Source organism: Diprion similis, chromosome 10 (genome assembly GCF_021155765.1).
Source record: "Diprion similis isolate iyDipSimi1 chromosome 10, iyDipSimi1.1, whole genome shotgun sequence".
Lineage (NCBI taxonomy): Eukaryota > Metazoa > Arthropoda > Insecta > Hymenoptera > Diprionidae > Diprion > Diprion similis.
In genome coordinates, this window is record NC_060114.1 from 18050202 (window position 1) to 18074782 (window position 24581).

The following is a 24581-nucleotide window of genomic DNA, read 5'->3' on the forward strand; positions in this document are numbered from 1 at the left end:
AATAACAACAGCAACAACAACAACAATAACACCATCACCAGCATTTTTAATAATCTATCAAATATTAGCATAAGTTTAATACGTGTTTTTTAATTTATGGACTCTTTTTTAAATTGGATTAAATAACAACAACAACAACAACAATAACAATAACAATTTAATACACATTGCTGACACGACAATTGCGTGTACAGATGTAGCTGCATATGAATAACAAGAAAGAAAAAAAACATATGTCATCGAGAAAAGTTTTTAACATGACGAAGTATAAGAAAAGGGGAGGAGAAAACAGAAAAACGAGAAAATATAAACAAATAACAACACAACACAACACCCACCTACCTGTTACCGTAATATTCTATGCATACATACATATATATATATAGAAATATAATATTGAATCTTCATGTAATTAAGAAATGAATAATGATAATAGTAATAATAATAATAGTTCTGTTGTTGTTGTTGTTGTTGTTGTTATGCGTGTATACTTACTCAGGTAATAATAGAGATACGTCTGTACGTAGTAAATTTTGCTAGCGTTTAGGTAACAACTAATATATTTAAATTCTTTTTTCCTTTTTCTCTCATCATTGCATCATCTCGGTAAAGAGAGACTGAGTCCATTTTCAATCACTAACTATACACGTTATAGTTTATTATTACCGACATTACTAAGACTCTGTTTCAGGGGTTAACCGCATACAAATTTAAATAAAATGTCGTTTAACTACGTATTTGTTTTTTGTTTTTGTTTTTTTTTCTTTCTTTCTTTCTTTCTCGCGAATCTTCTTATCATTTGTCAATCTAATATAATAATTATGGGATCATATCAGTGACACTTTACTGCTACTGTTGTTATTACTGTTGTTGTTGTTGTTGTTGTTGTTATCATGATAATTATTATTATTGTTATTATCACTTCTGCTGTACAAAATTACGAATCATTATCAACTTCTCTTATTACTATCATATGCAAATATATTTCTCATATTAATCACATTATTTGATTAACAGAACGGAAGACAAGAGTGTAAAAATAAACGTCATTCAAACAGCCTGTGCAATCGACAAAAAAAAAAAAACAAAAAAAAAAAAACGAAGAAAAAAAAACAAAACAAAATTAAAACACAACATACAAAAGAAAAAAAAACAACGATATTTTTAATTTGTAATCTACTATTAACGCAGCAATTATCAACTGCCGCCTAAAAGGTGAAAGAAACATTTCTTCTATCAAAGATTCTTACATAGGCTGGAACTGGAATTAGTTGGGAACTGTTTTCAATCACCTTTTGCCCTAATATTTGTTGCTTTTTCATTTCATTGCTTCTTTCTAGTTTACTTCCTCTCTTCTATCATAGTTTTGACGACCGTCCCTATCTTGATAATCAATATCATACATATACGTGGTACATGATACATGTACATATTTTCTATCTATTAAATTTCAATAATTTAAAACTCCATCGATCATGATTATAGATTATAATTATTATTTTTTGTCCTCTTAAACACACTATTATGTATACATAATACATTATCGTCGAAGGGGGTCGGGAAGGAGAATAAATTAAGGTGTATACAAAAATTGCCAACTGCAAATGGCACGTTTGATTTCGCGAAAAGATAAAGAAGAAGAAAAAAATAATAATACTAATAATAATAATACAAAACAAAAAAAATAGGTGTCTGTGTAAAATTTATTTATTTTTCTTAATTGAATGTAACAGCAAAGATTTTTTATTATTATATATATAATATCTCTTAGAAAAATTATACATTGTTATTAAACCTCAGTTACTATGTATATAATATATATATTACATAGTAACATACATTCAATAGTTTTTGTCGCCGTCTGACAATGCCTTTATATCCTATAGATTATTATTATTATTATAGTTAGTTTATTACGTGCACCTATGCCGTGTCACGGTTGTAGATAAAAACATTTACACAGTATAAATAAGAATAATAACAACAATAACAATAGTAACACAAAGAAAAAAATAACGTAACTATAAGTTATTGTTGGAAACAGATTTCCTTGATGGTAAACTCATTTTCATACTTATTTACATGTATTGTATTATAAATATCACTTACAAGAACCGCCACTACTGCTACTTAACTTTAATATCGAGAAAAATGATGTAAAACTGCCTAAGAATACTTTCACTAAAAATATTAGGAGTTCTGCATTCATCGATTATTGTTTTAGCATTTGTGGCAGGCTGACTGCTGGGAAGTGTGACAGCATTATTATTTTTTTTTTTTTTCTCTCCATTAACGTTTATCAATGCGCCGTTTTCGAATTGTCGCTAGGCTAGCCGGCCAGATACACAATTGTAAATATTAATGTCTGGAATTCGGCAAAATCCTTCAACAAAATAAAACAGTAATAGTAAATTATACTTATAACGATTAATGAATGAATGAATGAACGAATGAATGAATTCGTCGAAGTTAGGATTGACGATTAGAGATTTAAAGGGGATTTAAAAAAAAAAAGCAAAAAAATAAAAAACCGATAAAAGAAATAAAAACGGAAAAAACTTGAGGTACGGAGGTACAGATTAAGGATTAAGGATTAAGGATTAATTATTGTCAAACTTTAAACTCCGGTATTGTCCGATAATATTGAAATGATAATGTTGTATAAATACGTTAGAATACTGGATACTAAATAATTGAAATAGAAAATCGTATAAATTATAAAATTAGATTTATTATAACAATGTTATGCAATGGACGTTTATTCCGTTTCAATTACCTAATTCGTCTGTATACTTTTATATTATTTAACAATTATATTGTCTATAATAGGAGGATTGCGCCAGACTACAATAATAGTAATAAGAACAACAGCGATCGCATTTCAAGTTGATAATATCGATTAGCCCTTGTTCATATTTCTTTTTCGAATGTTGACGATTTGAAATCTTGTGGGTGAAGGCAATTTTATTCATTATTTTTGCTTCATTCTATCAACTTACTGTGGATAACTTATATTTTTGATCGATACAGTCTTACTCGACTGTACTAAAACTAAACACGGTAAAAGATATCGAGTTGTGCGATAATTCGCGTCACACTTTAGATTCCTCTTAGTCCTAGTGTTTCAGCTTCAGCTAAGCAATTTTTTCAGCTTTCAAGATTACAACAAAATCTGTTTATAATTTTCTTTTTGTTCAAATTTATAATCTTTTTTCTCCTCACGTTTCAATTGCCATTTCAAACTATTTTTCAATTTTTCAAACGTCAATCATAATTACGCCATCGATTCAAAGATAACTAATGATGTCATTGTGGGTACGATAAACTGTCTTGCGTTAACAAAAACAAACGAAAAAGAAAACCGAACATAAGAGACGTTTTATACATGCAAAATGAGCAGAGGTTCAAAGAAGAAACTATTCACTGTTAATAGTTCTTTCCATAAATAGTTATTATAGTACATGAGATTACTTTTTTTAGAAAATAAATTATCAATTCTCCTGATATGAACCTATATATGTATAATATATACATAAATATGTAAACGTTTTCTTTTCGCAATCCTTACTACGTAACGTATACAGAAGCTGGTAGTTTAAAACGATAATGGGTACACTCCGTAAGGAATATAATCATTCGTCAAGGCAATGTTTTCCAGGCGATGATCATCATTATTGTAATACTTATATTTTCAGAAGATCATTGTCGTTATCATTATCATTATTATTATTATTATTATTTTGTTTCTTGTAAATAGATTCCCACGATTCCTCCCCTTTTACTTGTCTACACAAATACATACACAGATCGATAAATACAAATATTATTAATTATATTACTCATGAATATTGAATACTATCGCCGCTTAGTATAACTTAGTAAAAGTATAACGAGAAAAAAAAAATGATTAATCAATTAAAATAATGATACCGAACTGTAAATAAAATTATTTTGTATGCCAAAATATACCAAATGAATATGACTATCACTTCACATGCACGTATGTATATATATACACACACACACACACACATACACACGCACACACATGGATGTGTGTATGTACACACGTATAATACATTATATGTATAATACATGTATTATATGGGATGGTTAAGCCCTTTTCTCAAATGCTACTCTAGAGCTTCTCGCACTATCATCATAGGTATCGTATCATAATATATGATAAAGGAAATATCGTTTGATAGAGATAAAATGTGAAAATTTATAATTCATTATTCACTTTGCGTGATTATAGCTGCTTTTTTTAGTAAAAGATAAAATTTGACAAACGAACTGTTTTAATAATTCGTTTTTTACTCACCTCTTTGATTTTTTTTCCCTTTTCTCTCATTATCCTTTCGAGGTGTGAGGAAGTGACTGTTTATCTAAGTTTTCTTCGATTTCAAGACCTAATTTCCTGTCTATAACTAAGATATGAAAATCTGTATGAAAAATTACCAAAAGATCACATCTATTATAATAATTGTGGAAATTATGGATTTCAAATCAAAGAACTATTTCGTTTTCGTAGATATGTAATTATTTTGAAAAGGGAATTTACTAAATCTTGGAGGTGAGGATCAGTGGTTGTATAAGTAGAAGACGAACACCCCATATCTATCCTTGAATAAATGCATTGATACATTCTTTAAAATTATTACCATTTATACCTTGGGGTTTTTATTATTATTATTATTATTATTATTATTATTATTATCATGGTGGATGGACAGAATCTTTTTTGCAGATATCCATTTCTTTCAGACTGAAAAAACTGTAAAAGAGTTAGATGTTTAAACGATTGTATCCGAATACAATTATGTGACGCTTTAAATAACTATTATTTTTTATGTTTTTTTTTTAAGTTCAATTTTATTTCAACTTTTTCATTTGATTTAGATTTGCTTTGTCACCGTGTGAGTATGTTAAACATGTAACGTACAATGTACAATCATCAATGTAAATTATTAATTATTATGACATGCTGTTGAGAAATAAAGTAAAAACTGAAAAAAGACAAACAACTGGAACATACAGTTTAGTAATGTGCGATTTTAGTCGACTGCTTGTATTAATCAGAGACCTGTAAGTCCGCACAAAATCTACATTCGAAGATGCTTTTCATCAGTCAAAATTTAGAGTAAATATTTATATTCTGGGCATATCTTATAGCTCACTTTTTTTTTACAAAAAATCATTCGAAAACATTTTGAACGATGTGAGCGCCTCGAGTGTAGTCTGCGCATCTCGTTGCGGACAACGGGAAATGACGTCATCGCGCTTTAGATAGCTTGCCTGATTTAAATAAGTCGAACAATTTTACTTTCATCTGTTTCTAGCTGTTTTAGCAGGTGAGACTGGTGGAGTTTAAAGTAATTAATTTGGAGAAAAAATTCTGCATTGAAATATTCTTGAAACGATTGGAACTAAAAATGAAGTACTTAAAAGTTTTTTTCAAAATATTTGCAAGTCAAAGGTGACTACGAAGAATTTTGAAAGAATAAATTGACCTTCCTAGACGTGCGGCTGTCGTCTACAAAATATTTGATATATTCGGGTAAATATAAACGCCACACGTGCGTATATTTAATTGAGATTGATTTTACCTGAAATAGATTAATTTGTTCTATGTATGTAGTACGTATATTTGTTGTGAGGAATGTCTCAACCATTGAATTTCGCAGTGACGATGGTATATTACCAACATTTTGCACGTGGTAGTTGTTCGTTATAAAGAACTTCTTTTGCCGGGGTGCTCAATTACTTGGTTGGTAACACTTGAAACTTTTGATGTGCTTATAGAGTCGCGTTGTATACCTCGAAAACACGGTGAGCCAAAACTCCTATACCGCTCAAGCGATCAGGATGAAATTTGGGCAATTAATGTCTTAATTTGTCAGAAAGTGGAGCGACTTTTAACTTTTCGAAAATTTTCTGAGGAAATTTAAAGATCAGTAATGGATGCGTGTAATGTCGGTAAAAAATTACCGGCGTGAGTGCAAGGTCGGTAAATCAGCTGCCATTTCGTCAATTTACCATCAAATCTTATGAGCTGGGCTCAAAGTGTGTGTTTCATCAGCGCCGAGTGGCATACCGAATAGTTTGATTCTTTTAGTGGTACTGCGGAAATTTTCCCGATTTCGGTAAGTGATAACTGATCTGTAAATTTGTACAACGCGATTTTGTAAGCACTTTTGGACGGGGCGAACTGTTGGGAAAAATAAACTAGAGCCAGCAGCCTTCATACATCTTCTACATACTCTATGCTTGAAATTTCGAGAAAGAACACGAGACAGCGTTAAACACCACACAGCTACACACACTGTGATGAAAATCTGGAAAGGAGGTATGATCTAGGTTGTTCCAGAAACCACGGAGCTCTGTTTCTAGGAGTCCGAGACGATTCGCACTGGACTTGAACGTCAAGAGGGTTATAAAATAATTTCTTGTCAATCAATAGGCACATTTTTGAACAAACAAACATTCGTAGGACCTGATATTCATTGGTCTAATTTTGCCTGGTATGTATGTAAATTGAATTTTCGAATTTTGCAACTAATCGTAATTAAAACTTTACGCTCCTAACATTGCACATTTTTGAAGTGACATAATTCAATGCCCACTTCGCAATAACTTATCTCAAATGATTAAATATTTTATTATACAATATCTTATAAGGATCCTTCTTGTAGAAGCTTAGAGACGTGGTAAACTGTTACCAAGAAAGTAACACTGGTGGAAATCTCAAATCTTAACCCAGTTTCTCTACAGATTGAATCGACCATGGCCAAGTGGGGCGAAGGAGACCCTCGGTGGATTGTCGAAGAGAGACCGGATGCAACGAATGTCAACAATTGGCACTGGTATTGACACTTGATCCTGCCTTTTGTATATTTTCTAGTTTACGGAATAGTGAAATTTGAAGTCATGAAATCTACAGAAGTTTAAATTAATTGACAGTACTGTGGTTCACGATAGCATAGCTTTGATTATTTTCTTCTTTCAGGACTGAAAAAAATGCCTGTCAATGGTCGCAGGATAAGTTAAAGGAATTATTCGTCAACTTAGTTATTCAAGGAGATAATGGTAAGCAATTATCTGTAATTAAAGTGGTTCAGCTCCTTGATTCATTTGCAATCATGCGCTCATTATACCCCTTATACTTTTGCAGTGAAATGCAAGGTGACGGAGTTTGAAAAATGTGAAGGAGAAGCTGTTGCCAACAATAGGAAAGGGAAATTGATTTTTTTTTATGAATGGAATTTAGTACTTAAATGGGTACTTGAAGACAGTGGAGAAGAAGCGATTGCAGGGAAGATAAATATACCAAATCTGTCTGAAGAAAATGATGTCTCAGAAGTCGACGTATGTTTTTTCGAAAATATATAACAAATGGTGCTAGAGAGTTTATTCTGATATGGTTATTATTGAATCCCATAGATTCAAATAGCAGATTGTTAATTAACTTCTACTAAAACTCATGAAATTCAGTATTCTTGATCTAAGAGTGTGATACTTGACTCGGAGATGACCCAAACAGGATTATCTTTTAAGTAATATATTTTTTTTCGGTTTCAGATTGAAATCACCCTGAAAGATAGCACAGACAAAGGAGAAGCGGTAAAACATTTTCTACATACCAAAGGAAAGGATACAATTAGGGAAAAATTAGTTCAATATGTATCATCGCTGAAAGAAGGTAAGAATTTTGAAAAATGGTAAATTTTCTTTCATTTTTTCAATGACTATAACTAATCCTGAGACTCCGAGCTTTTACTTTCAGCCGAAGTAACGATTCTTCTACATTTTCTGTTCAATTGTTCAATCCATACTATTTTCTCGCTCTTATTTCCGCCAGATGTTGCCATTACGATTATTGGAAAACTCCAATATTATATTTCATTACCGGGCTTTTTTTTGCAGAGTTCAGCAAAGGCATGATATTGCCGAAAAAAGAAAGCATGAAGGAGAAAATATCCAACATGACGTCTGCGTTCGATGCTAAGGTAAGATTTACTTCTTGTATACCTCAACTTTGTATTCACATTTGAGACGAGTTGGTTGTTATTATAAATAAAGCCGAAAGCATATAGTGGCGCTATTCTTTTACAGTATAAAATCGCAAATCAAAACCATACGAACATTTTTCGGATACCATAATCGTCTGGTAATACACGTAATTGGTGAGGCTTCATCATTAATCCATTTTTATGAATGACTACATTTACAGATGCATATGAATACTGTCGTCGAATCGAATAGTCAAAAACTTGGTTGTAAAATCACAACAACAACCGTGAAGCAGCAACAAAAATTCCAGTGTCGAGCAGAGGAGTTTTACAACATGTTCACGTCTACTGAGGTACAACAATACGTTTCAATAGCTAACTATTTCAGCCAATTAATCAAATGACCGAATTCGATATAATGTTTGGTCATAATTTAAGATCAAACATTTCGTAAGCACACCGCATACCTTATCGATTATTTTTCTTTTTATTATTACCTCACTTTGACTACTTTTTGACTTGTGTAGATGGTTCAAGCTTTCACCAAAGGCCCGGTGAAACTGGATGCGAAAAAGAATGGAAAATTTGAATTGTTTGGGGGAAATATACATGGAGAATTTGTTGAATTATCGCCGTCTAAGATAATTCAAAGCTGGCGATGCAAGCAGTGGCCTGCTGAGCACTATAGCAAAGTGACACTTGAAATAAACGAGAAAAATGACCATACCGAAGTCAAATTAACTCAAACTGGCGTACCATCAAAGTAAGTTCCCCCGATATCCCTCATTTGTATATGTTCATTGTTCTTCTGGATTGTTTACTATACTATTTTTCATTAGCTGGTTAAACCTTATTCAATTGACCGTATTTCAGATTAATGGTTTCATATTTTTATTTATCAGTTTGCGTTCGTTTTCAGTGAAGCAGACACTACGAAGGAGAATTGGGAAAGGTACTACTGGGATGCTATCAAGAGGACGTTCGGATTTGGTTACTTTATGTGATTCGTAGTCGCATGAACTTTATTTTGTGACTCATAATATTTATTTCCATCAGTGGATCAAACGCGATACAATTAAGCATATAAATTCCATAAGCCTGTCAGTACTTCGATTTATTTCGTATGAATTTAAACCGCTCTCACCCGAGGGCTCAGCATTGTAAGTTATAATCTACAATAATATTTCGGCATCAAGCATATTTTTAATAACGTAGCTTTACATCTCTTTGTTATGTGATTATTATACATGACTTGAATAATAGAAACAGAAAGAGCGTCGTAGGAAAACTTTTCAACCTGGAAAATCGTATGCATATTAGATAAACTGAATTCCTTTACAGATTAATTTGTATTATTTGCTAACGCCCATTATTGAAGATTTTTTATTCATTCACAAAGAAGTTTATCATCAGGAATGTCCTCGAGCTGATTTAAGGTTTGGAAACTGGCAGCATCATCAGACCAACCATGCGGGCAGACAAGATAATTGAGTGGTTCATACGACTGAGGCAGTTTTCTGACTAAATTTCATGTTCTTAATCTCAGTAATTATGGACCTGCCGTTCGTCGTTCCTAATCAATTCATAAAATTTTGACTCGATAGGGTTCAAATAATTTGATTCTGGCATTTTTCAAAATTCGTCAAACTTCGCGAACAAAATGCGTACCAGTTGTTAGCTTTTAGTTCTTGCTGTTTATGAGGCAGAGAGTAGTTCAACGTACAATCGATTCATAGGAGCCTTTGATCTACTGATTGCGTCCTCGAAAATACTAAAGCGACACGTATAGACCATCATGAGACCAGTAGCTAAGAAAATGTGGCGAAAATGTTTCGTTATTCACATGTCACTTTCGACTCGTCTTCTGACGGAAAATCACATCAAAACAGGGTAACAAAAAATGAATTCTATCAGTCCAAGTTTACAATTTTACGACTGAAAAAATCCAAATCAGCATTACTGTTTCTTTTTAGTATTTGAAGCGATAAATTTCTCCTTCGATAATCGATTTAAGGTCGCTCTCGATGAATTACCTCACAGACCGTGCCTCAATATAATATGGTGTATCAAATGCAAATCAACTAATTCTATCAGTACTCGTAATTGGCCACATTTCGACTGAAAAAATTCCAAAGGGGTTAGCCTTCCTTTTCGGCGATTTTCAGAGCTCGGAAACTTTTGGTCTTAGAATGGTTTTGCAGGACACTTTTTCGACTAATTGGACCCTCAGGAACACGAAAAAGACATCGAAAAGAGCGTGGGACCAACAGCAGAGAAATCACAAGGAAAATCTTTCGATTTTCGGCTGTAACTCTTCAGATGTTGCTCGCAGCGTATTCGGACCACGCGCAATCGATTCCTCTCGAAAAATTACGTCGATATAGGGCATCAAATAATCAATCCAACCATACTGAAAAAACCGCCAATTTTAACCGAGAAAAATCCAAAGGGGTTAGCCTTCCTTTTCTGCGATTTTCAGAGCTCGGAAACTTTTGGTCTTAGAATGGTTTTGCAGGACCCTTTTTCGACTAATTGGACCCTCAGAAACACGAAAAAGACATCGAAAAGAGCGTGGGACCAACAGCAGAGAAATCACGAGGAAAATCATTCGATTTTCGGCCGTAACTCTTCAGATGTTGCTCGCAGCGTATTCGGACTACGCGCAATCGATTCCTCTCGAAAAATTACGTCGATATAGGGCATCAAATAATCAATCCAACCATACTGAGAAAACCGCCAATTTTGACCGAGAAAAATCCAAAGGGGTTAGCCTTCCTTTTTTGCGATTTTCAGAGCTCGGAAACTTTTGGTCTTAGAATGGTTTTGCAGGACCCTTTTCCGACTAATTGGACCCTCAGGAACACGAAAAAGACATCGAAAAGAGCGTGGGACCAACAGCAGAGAAATCACGAGGAAAATCTTTCGATTTTCGGCCGTAACTCTTCAGATGTTGCTCGCAGCGTATTCGGACTACGCGCAATCGATTCCTCTCGAAAAATTACGTCGATATAGGGCATCAAATAATCAATCCCACTATACCTCGAAAACCGCCAATTTTGACCGAGAAAAATCCAAAGGGGTTAGCCTTCCTTTTTTGCGATTTTCAGAGCTCGGAAACTTTTGGTCTTAGAATGGTTTTGCAGGACCCTTTTCCGACTAATTGGACCCTCAGGAACACGAAAAAGACATCGAAAAGAGCGTGGGACCAACAGCAGAGAAATCACGAGGAAAATCTTTCGATTTTCGGCCGTAACTCTTCAGATGTTGCTCGCAGCGTATTCGGACTACGCGCAATCGATTCCTCTCGAAAAATTACGTCGATATAGGGCATCAAATAATCAATCCCACTATACCTCGAAAACCGCCAATTTTGACCGAGAAAAATCCGAAGGGGTTAGCCTTCCTTTTTTGCGATTTTCAGAGCTCGGAAACTTTTGGTCTTAGAATGGTTTTGCAGGACCCTTTTCCGACTAATTGGACCCTCAGGAACACGAAAAAGACATCGAAAAGAGCGTGGGACCAACAGCAGAGAAATCACGAGGAAAATCTTTCGATTTTCGGCCGTAACTCTTCAGATGTTGCTCGCAGCGTATTCGGACTACGCGCAATCGATTCCTCTCGAAAAATTACGTCGATATAGGGCATCAAATAATCAATCCAAACATACTGAAAAAACCGCCAATTTCGCCCGAGAAAAATCCAAAGGGGTTAGCCTTCCTTTTTTGCGATTTTCAGAGCTCGAAAACTTTTGGTCTTAGAATGGTTTTGCAGGACCCTTTTTCGACTAATTGGACCCTCAGGAACACGAAAAAGACATCGAAAAGAGCGTGTGACCAACAGCAGAGAAATCACGAGGAAAATCTTTCGATTTTCAGCCGTAACTCTTTAGATGTTGCTCGCAGCGTATTCGGACTACGCGCAATCGATTCCTCTCGAAAAATTACGTCGATATAGGGCATCAAATAATCAATCCAAACATACTGAAAAAACCGCCAATTTCGCCCGAGAAAAATCCAAAGGGGTTAGCCTTCCTTTTTTGCGATTTTCAGAGCTCGAAAACTTTTGGTCTTAGAATGGTTTTGCAGGACCCTTTTCCGACTAATTGGACCCTCAGGAACACGAAAAAGACATCGAAAAGAGCGTGGGACCAACAGCAGAGAAATCACGAGGAAAATCTTTCGATTTTCGGCCGTAACTCTTCAGATGTTGCTCGCAGCGTATTCGGACTACGCGCAATCGATTCCTCTCGAAAAATTACGTCGATATAGGGCATCAAATAATCAATCCAAACATACTGAAAAAACCGCCAATTTTGACCGAGAAAAATCCAAAGGGGTTAGCCTTCCTTTTTTGCGATTTTCAGAGCTCGGAAACTTTTGGTCTTAGAATGGTTTTGCAGGACCCTTTTCCGACTGATTGGACCCTCGGGAACACGAAAAAGACATCGAAGAGAGCGTGGGACCAACAGCAGAGAAATCACGAGGAAAATCTTTCGATTTTCGGCCGTAACTCTTTAGATGTTGCTCGCAGCGTATTCGGACTACGCGCAATCGATTCCTCTCGAAAAATTACGTCGATATAGGGCATCAAATAATCAATCCAAACATACTGAAAAAACCGCCAATTTTGACCGAGAAAAATCCAAAGGGGTTAGCCTTCCTTTTTTGCGATTTTCAGAGCTCGGAAACTTTTGGTCTTAGAATGGTTTTGCAGGACCCTTTTCCGACTAATTGGACCCTCAGGAACACGAAAAAGACATCGAAAAGAGCGTGGGACCAACAGCAGAGAAATCACGAGGAAAATCTTTCGATTTTCGGCCGTAACTCTTCAGATGTTGCTCGCAGCGTATTCGGACTACGCGCAATCGATTCCTCTCGAAAAATTACGTCGATATAGGGCATCAAATAATCAATCCAAACATACTGAAAAAACCGCCAATTTTGCCCGAGAAAAATCCAAAGGGGTTAGCCTTCCTTTTTTGCGATTTTCAGAGCTCGAAAACTTTTGGTCTTAGAATGGTTTTGCAGGACCCTTTTTCGACTAATTGGACCCTCAGGAACACGAAAAAGACATCGAAAAGAGCGTGGGACCAACAGCAGAGAAATCACGAGGAAAATCTTTCGATTTTCGGCCGTAACTCTTTAGATGTTGCTCGCAGCGTATTCGGACTACGCGCAATCGATTCCTCTCGAAAAATTACGTCGATATAGGGCATCAAATAATCAATCCCACTATACCTCAAAAACCGCCAATTTTGACCGAGAAAAATCCAAAGGGGTTAGCCTTCCTTTTTTGCGATTTTCAGAGCTCGAAAATTTTTGGTCTTAGAATGGTTTTGCAGGACCCTTTTTCGACTAATTGGACCCTCAGGAACACGAAAAAGACATCGAAAAGAGCGTGGGACCAACAGCAGAGAAATCACGAGGAAAATCTTTCGATTTTCGGCCGTAACTCTTTAGATGTTGCTCGCAGCGTATTCGGACTACGCGCAATCGATTCCTCTCGAAAAATTACGTCGATATAGGGCATCAAATAATCAATCCCACTATACCTTAAAAACCGCCAATTTTGACCGAGAAAAATCCAAAGGGGTTAGCCTTCCTTTTTTGCGATTTTCAGAGCTCGGAAACTTTTGGTCTTAGAATGGTTTTGCAGGACCCTTTTCCGACTAATTGGACCCTCAGGAACACGAAAAAGACATCGAAAAGAGCGTGGGACCAACAGCAGAGAAATCACGAGGAAAATCTTTCGATTTTCGGCCGTAACTCTTCAGATGTTGCTCGCAGCGTATTCGGACTACGCGCAATCGATTCCTCTCGAAAAATTACGTCGATATAGGGCATCAAATAATCAATCCCACTATACCTCAAAAACCGCCAATTTTGACCGAGAAAAATCCAAAGGGGTTAACCTTCCTTTTTTGCGATTTTCAGAGCTCGAAAACTTTTGGTCTTAGAATGGTTTTGCAGGACCCTTTTTCGACTAATTGGACCCTCAGGAACACGAAAAAGACATCGAAGAGAGCGTGGGACCAACAGCAGAGAAATCACGAGGAAAATCTTTCGATTTTCGGCCGTAACTCTTTAGATGTTGCTCGCAGCGTATTCGGACTACGCGCAATCGATTCCTCTCGAAAAATTACGTCGAAATAGGGCATCAAATAATCAATCCAAACATACTGAAAAAACCGCCAATTTTGACCGAGAAAAATCCAAAGGGGTTAGCCTTCCTTTTTTGCGATTTTCAGAGCTCGAAAACTTTTGGTCTTAGAATGGTTTTGCAGGACCCTTTTCCGACTAATTGGACCCTCAGGAACACGAAAAAGACATCGAAAAGAGCGTGGGACCAACAGCAGAGAAATCACGAGGAAAATCTTTCGATTTTCGGCCGTAACTCTTCAGATGTTGCTCGCAGCGTATTCGGACTACGCGCAATCGATTCCTCTCGAAAAATTACGTCGATATAGGGCATCAAATAATCAATCCAAACATACTGAAAAAACCGCCAATTTTGCCCGAGAAAAATCCAAAGGGGTTAGCCTTCCTTTTTTGCGATTTTCAGAGCTCGAAAACTTTTGGTCTTAGAATGGTTTTGCAGGACCCTTTTTCGACTAATTGGACCCTCAGGAACACGAAAAAGACATCGAAAAGAGCGTGGGACCAACAGCAGAGAAATCACGAGGAAAATCTTTCGATTTTCGGCCGTAACTCTTTAGATGTTGCTCGCAGCGTATTCGGACTACGCGCAATCGATTCCTCTCGAAAAATTACGTCGATATAGGGCATCAAATAATCAATCCCACTATACCTTAAAAACCGCCAATTTTGACCGAGAAAAATCCAAAGGGGTTAGCCTTCCTTTTTTGCGATTGTCAGAGCTCGGAAACTTTTGGTCTTAGAATGGTTTTGCAGGACCCTTTTCCGACTAATTGGACCCACAGGAACACGAAAAAGACATCGAAAAGAGCGTGGGACCAACAGCAGAGAAATCACGAGGAAAATCTTTCGATTTTCGGCCGTAACTCTTCAGATGTTGCTCGCAGCGTATTCGGACTACGCGCAATCGATTCCTCTCGAAAAATTACGTCGAAATAGGGCATCAAATAATCAATCCAAACATACTGAAAAAACCGCCAATTTTGACCGAGAAAAATCCAAAGGGGTTAGCCTTCCTTTTTTGCGATTTTCAGAGCTCGAAAACTTTTGGTCTTAGAATGGTTTTGCAGGACCCTTTTCCGACTAATTGGACCCTCAGGAACACGAAAAAGACATCGAAAAGAGCGTGGGACCAACAGCAGAGAAATCACAAGGAAAATCTTTCGATTTTCGGCCGTAACTCTTCAGATGTTGCTCGCAGCGTATTCGGACTACGCGCAATCGATTCCTCTCGAAAAATTACGTCGATATAGGGCATCAAATAATCAATCCGACGATACCTGAAAAACCGCCAATTTCGACCCAGAAAAATCCAAAGGGGTTAGCCTTCCTTTTTTGCGATTTTCAGAGCTCGAAAACTTTTGGTCTCAGAATGGTTTTGCAGGACACTTCGTCGACTAATTGGACCCTCAGGAACACGAAAAAGACATCGAAAAGAGCGTGGGACCAACAGCAGAGAAATCACGAGGAAAATCTTTCGATTTTCGGCCGTAACTCTTCAGATGTTGCTCGCAGCGTATTCGGACTACGCGCAATCGATTCCTCTCGAAAAATTACGTCGATATAGGGCATCAAATAATCAATCCAAACATACTGAAAAAACCGCCAATTTTGCCCGAGAAAAATCCAAAGGGGTTAGCCTTCCTTTTTTGCGATTTTCAGAGCTCGAAAACTTTTGGTCTTAGAATGGTTTTGCAGGACCCTTTTTCGACTAATTGGACCCTCAGGAACACGAAAAAGACATCGAAAAGAGCGTGGGACCAACAGCAGAGAAATCACGAGAAAAATCTCTCGATTTTCGGCCGTAACTCTTTAGATGTTGCTCGCAGCGTATTCGGACTACGCGCAATCGATTCCTCTCGAAAAATTACGTCGATATAGGGCATCAAATAATCAATCCCACTATACCTCAAAAACCGCCAATTTTGACCGAGAAAAATCCAAAGGGGTTAGCCTTCCTTTTTTGCGATTTTCAGAGCTCGGAAACTTTTGGTCTTAGAATGGTTTTGCAGGACCCTTTTCCGACTAATTGGACCCTCAGGAACACGAAAAAGACATCGAAAAGAGCGTGGGACCAACAGCAGAGAAATCACGAGGAAAATCTTTCGATTTTCGGCCGTAACTCTTCAGATGTTGCTCGCAGCGTATTCGGACTACGCGCAATCGATTCCTCTCGAAAAATTACGTCGAAATAGGGCATCAAATAATCAATCCAAACATACTGAAACAACCGCCAATTTTGACCGAGAAAAATCCAAAGGGGTTAGCCTTCCTTTTTTGCGATTTTCAGAGCTCGAAAACTTTTGGTCTTAGAATGGTTTTGCAGGACCCTTTTCCGACTAATTGGACCCTCAGGAACACGAAAAAGACATCGAAAAGAGCGTGGGACCAACAGCAGAGAAATCACGAGGAAAATCTTTCGATTTTCGGCCGTAACTCTTCAGATGTTGCTCGCAGCGTATTCGGACTACGCGCAATCGATTCCTCTCGAAAAATTACGTCGATATAGGGCATCAAATAACTAATCCAAACATACTGAAAAAACCGCCAATTTTGCCCGAGAAAAATCCAAAGGGGTTAGCCTTCCTTTTTTGCGATTTTCAGAGCTCGAAAACTTTTGGTCTTAGAATGGTTTTGCAGGACCCTTTTTCGACTAATTGGACCCTCAGGAACACGAAAAAGACATCGAAAAGAGCGTGGGACCAACAGCAGAGAAATCACGAGGAAAATCTTTCGATTTTCGGCCGTAACTCTTTAGATGTTGCTCGCAGCGTATTCGGACTACGCGCAATCGATTCCTCTCGAAAAATTACGTCGATATAGGGCATCAAATAATCAATCCCACTATACCTTAAAAACCGCCAATTTTGACCGAGAAAAATCCAAAGGGGTTAGCCTTCCTTTTTTGCGATTTTCAGAGCTCGGAAACTTTTGGTCTTAGAATGGTTTTGCAGGACCCTTTTCCGACTAATTGGACCCACAGGAACACGAAAAAGACATCGAAAAGAGCGTGGGACCAACAGCAGAGAAATCACGAGGAAAATCTTTCGATTTTCGGCCGTAACTCTTCAGATGTTGCTCGCAGCGTATTCGGACTACGCGCAATCGATTCCTCTCGAAAAATTACGTCGAAATAGGGCATCAAATAATCAATCCAAACATACTGAAAAAACCGCCAATTTTGACCGAGAAAAATCCAAAGGGGTTAGCCTTCCTTTTTTGCGATTTTCAGAGCTCGAAAACTTTTGGTCTTAGAATGGTTTTGCAGGACCCTTTTCCGACTAATTGGACCCTCAGGAACACGAAAAAGACATCGAAAAGAGCGTGGGACCAACAGCAGAGAAATCACGAGGAAAATCTTTCGATTTTCGGCCGTAACTCTTCAGATGTTGCTCGCAGCGTATTCGGACTACGCGCAATCGATTCCTCTCGAAAAATTACGTCGATATAGGGCATCAAATAATCAATCCGACGATACTTGAAAAACCGCCAATTTCGACCCAGAAAAATCCAAAGGGGTTAGCCTTCCTTTTTTGCGATTTTCAGAGCTCGGAAACTTTTGGTCTCAGAATGGTTTTGCAGGACACTTCTCCGACTAATTGGACCCTCAGGAACACGAAAAAGACATCGAAAAGAGCGTGGGACCAACAGCAGAGAAATCACGAGGAAAATCTTTCGATTTTCGGCCGTAACTCTTCAGATGTTGCTCGCAGCGTATTCGGACTACGCGCAATCGATTCCTCTCGAAAAATTACGTCGATATAGGGCATCAAATAATCAATCCAAACATACTGAAAAAACCGCCAATTTTGCCCGAGAAAAATCCAAAGGGGTTAGCCTTCCTTTTTTGCGATTTTCAGAGCTCGAAAACTTTTGGTCTTAGAATGGTTTTGCAGGACCCTTTTTCGACTAATTGGACCCTCAGGAACACGAAAAAGACATCGAAAAGAGCGTGGGACCAACAGCAGAGAAATCACGAGGAAAATCTTTCGATTTTCGGCCGTAACTCTTTAGATGTTGCTCGCAGCGTATTCGGACTACGCGCAATCGATTCCTCTCGAAAAATTACGTCGATATAGGGCATCAAATAATCAATCCCACTATACCTCAAAAACCGCCAATTTTGACCGAGAAAAATCCAAAGGGGTTAGCCTTCCTTTTTTGCGATTTTCAGAGCTCGGAAACTTTTGGTCTTAGAATGGTTTTGCAGGACCCTTTTCCGACTAATTGCACCCTCAGGAACACGAAAAAGACATCGAAAAGAGCGTGGGACCAACAGCAGAGAAATCACGAGGAAAATCTTTCGATTTTCGGCCGTAACTCTTCAGATGTTGCTCGCAGCGTATTCGGACTACGCGCAATCGATTCCTCTCGAAAAATTACGTCGAAATAGGGCATCAAATAATCAATCCAAACATACTGAAAAAACCGCCAATTTTGACCGAGAAAAATCCAAAGGGGTTAGCCTTCCTTTTTTGCGATTTTCAGAGCTCGGAAACTTTTGGTCTTAGAATGGTTTTGCAGGACCCTTTTCCGACTAATTGGACCCTCAGGAACACGAAAAAGACATCGAAAAGAGCGTGGGACCAACAGCAGAGAAATCACGAGGAAAATCTTTCGATTTTCGGCCGTAACTCTTCAGATGTTGCTCGCAGCGTATTCGGACTACGCGCAATCGATTCCTCTCGAAAAATTACGTCGATATAGGGCATCAAATAATCAATCCAAACATACTGAAAAAAACGCCAATTTTGCCCGAGAAAAATCCAAAGGGGTTAGCCTTCCTTTTTTGCGATTTTCAGAGCTCGAAAACTTTTGGTCTTAGAATGGTTTTGCAGGACCCTTTTCCGACTAATTGGACCCTCAGGAACACGAAAAAGACATCGAAAAGAGCGTGGGACCAACAGCAGAGAAATCACGAGGAAAATCTTTCGATTTTCGGCCGTAACTCTTCAGATGTTGCTCGCAGCGTATTCGGACTACGCGCAATCGATTCCTCTCGAAAAATTACGTCGAAATAGGGCATCAAATAATCAATCCAAACATACTGAAAAAACCGCCAATTTTGACCGAGAAAAATCCAAAGGGGTTAGCCTTCCTTTTTTGCGATTTTCAGAGCTCGAAAACTTTTGGTCTTAGAATGGTTTTGCAGGACCCTTTTCCGACTAATTGGACCCTCAGGAACACGAAAAAGACATCGAAAAGAGCGTGGGACCAACAGCAGAGAAATCACGAGGAAAATCTTTCGATTTTCGGCCGTAACTCTTCAGATGTTGCTCGCAGCATATTCGGACTACGCGCAATCGATTCCTCTCGAAAAATTACGTCGATATAGGGCATCAAATAATCAATCCAAACATACTGAAAAAACCGCCAATTTTGCCCGAGAAAAATCCAAAGGGGTTAGCCTTCCTTTTTTGCGATTTTCAGAGCTCGAAAACTTTTGGTCTTAGAATGGTTTTGCAGGACCCTTTTTCGACTAATTGGACCCTCAGGAACACGAAAAAGACATCGAAAAGAGCGTGGGACCAACAGCAGAGAAATCACGAGGAAAATCTTTCGATTTTCGGCCGTAACTCTTTAGATGTTGCTCGCAGCGTATTCGGACTACGCGCAATCGATTCCTCTCGAAAAATTACGTCGATATAGGGCATCAAATAATCAATCCCACTATACCTCAAAAACCGCCAATTTTGACCGAGAAAAATCCAAAGGGGTTAGCCTTCCTTTTTTGCGATTTTCAGAGCTCGGAAACTTTTGGTCTTAGAATGGTTTTGCAGGACCCTTTTCCGACTAATTGCACCCTCAGGAACACGAAAAAGACATCGAAAAGAGCGTGGGACCAACAGCAGAGAAATCACGAGGAAAATCTTTCGATTTTCGGCCGTAACTCTTCAGATGTTGCTCGCAGCGTATTCGGACTACGCGCAATCGATTCCTCTCGAAAAATTACGTCGAAATAGGGCATCAAATAATCAATCCAAACATACTGAAAAAACCGCCAATTTTGACCGAGAAAAATCCAAAGGGGTTAGCCTTCCTTTTTTGCGATTTTCAGAGCTCGGAAACTTTTGGTCTTAGAATGGTTTTGCAGGACCCTTTTCCGACTAATTGGACCCTCAGGAACACGAAAAAGACATCGAAAAGAGCGTGGGACCAACAGCAGAGAAATCACGAGGAAAATCTTTCGATTTTCGGCCGTAACTCTTCAGATGTTGCTCGCAGCGTATTCGGACTACGCGCAATCGATTCCTCTCGAAAAATTACGTCGATATAGGGCATCAAATAATCAATCCCACTATACCTCAAAAACCGCCAATTTTGACCGAGAAAAATCCAAAGGGGTTAGCCTTCCTTTTTTGCGATTTTCAGAGCTCGGAAACTTTTGGTCTTAGAATGGTTTTGCAGGACACTTCTTCGACTAATTGGACCCTCAGGAACACGAAAAAGACATCGAAAAGAGCGTGGGACCAACAGCAGAGAAATCACGAGGAAAATCTTTCGATTTTCGGCCCTAACTCTTTAGATGTTGCTCGCAGCGTATTCGGACTACGCGCAATCGATTCCTTGCCCAAAACTACGTTGATATAGTGCTGCAAGGAGCAACTTTTAATACTTTTCAAAATCAGCTCAAGTTTGACTGAAAAAATCTAAAGGTTCAGGGCTAGTTCTTGTTTCCAGAGAAAAATTTTCCGTCTCGGAATAGTTTCAAACGACCTTCCAATTCTTGACTGAGAATTGGATCCCAAACAAGGATTGCGAAAAAGGCATTCAGAGAATCATAGGACCAATTCGCTGAGAAGATACGAAGAAAATAACGAGTAATTCATTTATTCTTCACTTTTACCCCAGATTACATAAAATAGTAGTACCACAATTTTATACAATATTATAATAATTACTGGTTTAGTATATTATTATCAGTCTAATGTATTAGTATAAAGTATCATAATTCTATTGTTCACAAACTTGGCAAAGTAGTATACACTGGTCCTGATCACTTGTACTATAACTAAGGCATTTCGAATAAACGGAAACTGAAACTTTGAAGCTTCGAGTTTGTGATTTTGGTTCTCCACCTGTTTGAAAACCCAGTGCAAGTGTGATGTTTTTCAGCCGTGAGTTATGATTTATTGCTCGGAGTGTGTCAAGACTGTGCGCAATGGATTCCTCTCGCAAAATTACGTCAACATAGGGTATGAATGGTTCGATTTCAGCCTTTTCCAAAATCCGCCAAAAATACACTGAAAAATATCCAAAGAGTATAGCTTTTTTACCATGTTCAAAGCTCGGAAACTTTTTGTCTTAGAATCGTTTTGCAGGGCTCTTCTAGTATTGTTATTACGATAACGAAATATTCGGGGAAAAGCCACTACTTATTGATTTTATAGGGGCTCAGAAGTAGTCGAGTTTCTCCAATTATGAATATGTTTTGCTTTTTTCGGTTTACTGCATTTCAGACATTTATAAAATTATGGAACAACGATTTTTAGAAAACGCGAATCGTCCAAATAACATTTCTTACTTCAGCCACATACAATTGAACAATATGAATCGCCAACCTCTAATAAAACTCCGTTGTAAACATCGCCTCCGAATTACGTCATACTTCGTGATTCTATGTTTTTGAACCTTCTGGGCGCTATACAATGAGATTGTACCATAGAGATATTATCAACACAGATCAGTGGGACTCTGGCTTCTTGTTAGTTCTAGGCTTGGATTGCGGCGCCTCTCGCGGTTAAATATATTCCACTGACCCTAGCTGATGTCCTGATAGCGCATTCGCAAGTCTCGGCGCGCGGTTAACGAATGTCGTCCTCCAAGTCAGCCGAATTATGTTTGCGTTCTGTATATTTAACTGTAATAGAAATCAGATAAATTCATCTAAATACTTATCGTTTACCGGCAGTGAAAAGTGATCGAGAATCAGGTCTACTCGAAACACACAATTTCTAAGTCTACGAGTCTTTCATCGCTTCTTGACGAACGTTGCGTGGTTATGTAGTTGAATACGTATGTACAATTCAAATGCACGTCCAATTTTAATACCGTACTTCGAAAACATTTCTTAAATACTATCCCAAGTTATAACCTTACTCCGTTATTTGCAACTCTGATACTCGTCATGGCATTATTGGCTAAAAACGTCTCATGCTTTGTGGAAACCGTGTTTCTGCGAACCGCTCTTGGACTAACCTCGACGAAAATTCTTAGGACAAATAGAATTTTACTCCACTCAACAAAACTGAATTATGCTAAGGAAGCCCTCTCCCAAAAATCAGAGTAAGTAGTTTCATTCGATCCTACATTCTTTTTTCTCGATACGACTCAGTCGATAAACATTCTTTAATTCGTTTCAGAATAAAGGTAACATTCGTCAGGGCAAGCGGGGAAAGAATTGAGGCCAAAGGAAAGGAGGGAGATAGTCTTCTAGATGTAATAGTTAACAATGACATCGATTTGGATGGTTTTGGTATAATAAATTCTATCAATTTGAAACAGTAAAACTGATCAACACAATTATAGGACAAAAAATGGTAAAATGAAACCACTTAAGAGTGTTAACTGATTTGAATTAGGTGCCTGCGAAGGTACGCTCACGTGCAGCACCTGCCATTTGATATTTTCTAAGGAGGTGTACGATTCTCTGCCGTCCAAACCCACCGACGAGGAATTGGACATGCTTGATTTGGCCTTTGATCTGACGGATACGTATGTAGCATTTTATTCTTAAAAATTTGTGTTGTTATCTCCGATGATATATTGATATTATAATATTCAATGAATGTGGCCTTGTGCGACATAGGCATTGGCAATATATTTGTAGCAAAGAATTTTATACATTCGTGACTTACAATTCCAGAATGCTTTGAAAAAATCCATATATGTATAATAGACACTGGACATTGAACGAAAACCTTAGATTGATCATTGCTGACCAATAATACACCTGGAGTTAAGGCTATTATTTAATCTTGTGTTTTAATCTATTCTTTCTTGTTTGCTTTTATTCACAGTTCTCGACTAGGGTGTCAAATTACGTTGAGCAAAGAACTAGACGGCCTAGAAGTACGAGTACCAACTACCATAAATGACGCAAGGTCATAACAACATTTACCATTTGTGAACTACCCAAAGTAGGGTACACCTGCAGTTCTGTTGCAGGTGTGCAACTCCAAGGGCAGCGCCTATTTATAGATGAATTTTGTATAATAGATCATGAGACACCATGATTAGATAACTGAGATTCAAGAAAATGCATAAATAATAACTTGTATGAAAACAGTAATTGTGTACTAATAACAATACAAATAATGCTAATCAACATGATGTATAATAGATGCAGAGTCCGATATACGGAAATAATTATAAAATAATTCTACCCTAGATAGACAATTTGTTATTTATGTAATATACATTATCAGACGATGATTAATTATCGTATGCATTGTTAAAATTGTGGCATTTGAGTATCGTAACTTTATTTCCACTCCTTGGCCCTTTAATATCCTACTACTTTAGACAAGAAGTTAGAGTTGATTGGTCTCTATTTCCTGAAGTGATACTTGCAGTATAATGTTATAATTGAATGACACTGTTCCGTAATTATTTTTGAATCAAATTATGAATTACTAGGTTTCTGTTTAATTACGAATCACATAGTGTTCCAACAAAGGTAATTCTGAGCGTAGCACCAAGCAGCATATTATTGTTGCGAACAAAAATCAATCGTTGATCGTTATACTTTGGTTAGATGCATCGGAAATTTTGTTTTTCCAACACATGCTATAAAAGTCAACTTTTCAAACCTTGTGGAGCGTGAATAAAGTGCTCTATTTTTGAACAGTGTGATAAAACGATGATGGTGCATTCGCTTAGCCGAAATTCTCAATTTTACACACTAGAGGTTTCTTGGCACATGCGCACGGCCCGATAACTTAACTTTACGCACTAACGGTGACGTCATTGGGTTAAGTTCGACCTGAAATTTGTGGGATTAGGTCAGGTTTCATGAAACTACGCCTCTCGACCTCTTGATTTCCTTTGACCTACGTCCTTGTAATTATTATATTACATTAGTTTACCTTTCAAATCAAACTTTTCTTTGCAGAAGTTGGAAGAAATGGCGTGTATCACACGTGCGGATGGGCGATATCTGACTCGTGTGTTTACAGCGTTTGCCTTGGCTCCTGCTGCAAACTTCACACTCGTCAGAAATCGCTCACTTTTCGCACTTATAGTACAGTATACTATTTCCACATTGCACTAATTCAAATTAAGTAATTAAGCACCTCCGGAAATTTCCTCAGACATATATAGAAAATATTGGCAAAACCTAGTAGAAATATTTTATCCTGGCATGTTCTTGTAAGATGTTTCATATGGTATCCACAAAAACAGAGTTAAGGGG

The 24581-nt window shown here is 37.6% G+C and overlaps 3 protein-coding genes across 4 annotated transcripts in view; 2 read left to right on the forward strand and 1 right to left on the reverse strand.

Moving 5' to 3' along the window:
• The first annotated feature begins 1056 nt into the window (after nucleotides 1–1056).
• On the forward strand, nucleotides 1057–23614 carry LOC124411785 (adrenodoxin-like protein 2, mitochondrial). 2 transcript variants are annotated; one of them, XM_046891206.1, is made up of 6 exons: nucleotides 1057–1061; nucleotides 5370–5375; nucleotides 22256–22453; nucleotides 22531–22643; nucleotides 22750–22882; nucleotides 23188–23614. In XM_046891206.1, exons 3-6 carry the CDS (start codon nucleotides 22296–22298, stop codon nucleotides 23276–23278), a joined length of 495 nt encoding a protein of 164 aa, XP_046747162.1. In that variant the 5' UTR covers nucleotides 1057–1061; nucleotides 5370–5375; nucleotides 22256–22295; the 3' UTR covers nucleotides 23279–23614. The 2 variants fall into 2 exon arrangements, with proteins under 2 accessions (XP_046747162.1, XP_046747161.1); XM_046891205.1 differs by lacking the exons at nucleotides 1057–1061; nucleotides 5370–5375 and having other exon boundaries at nucleotides 22215–22453.
• LOC124411778 (activator of 90 kDa heat shock protein ATPase homolog 1-like) lies at nucleotides 6294–9358 on the forward strand. The gene is made up of 9 exons (XM_046891197.1): nucleotides 6294–6524; nucleotides 6704–6866; nucleotides 7010–7089; nucleotides 7175–7368; nucleotides 7582–7702; nucleotides 7927–8009; nucleotides 8234–8365; nucleotides 8540–8775; nucleotides 8932–9358. Exons 2-9 carry the CDS (start codon nucleotides 6787–6789, stop codon nucleotides 9014–9016), a joined length of 1011 nt encoding a protein of 336 aa, XP_046747153.1. The 5' UTR covers nucleotides 6294–6524; nucleotides 6704–6786; the 3' UTR covers nucleotides 9017–9358.
• LOC124411771 (syntaxin-binding protein 5) overlaps nucleotides 22325–24581 on the reverse strand; it is a 47840-nt gene continuing 45583 nt past the window's right edge. Inside the window, exon 18 of the mRNA XM_046891174.1 lies at nucleotides 22325–22473. Coding sequence (XP_046747130.1) covers nucleotides 22464–22473 — 10 coding nt within the window. The 3' untranslated portion in view covers nucleotides 22325–22463. The remainder of the gene's footprint in view (nucleotides 22474–24581) is intronic.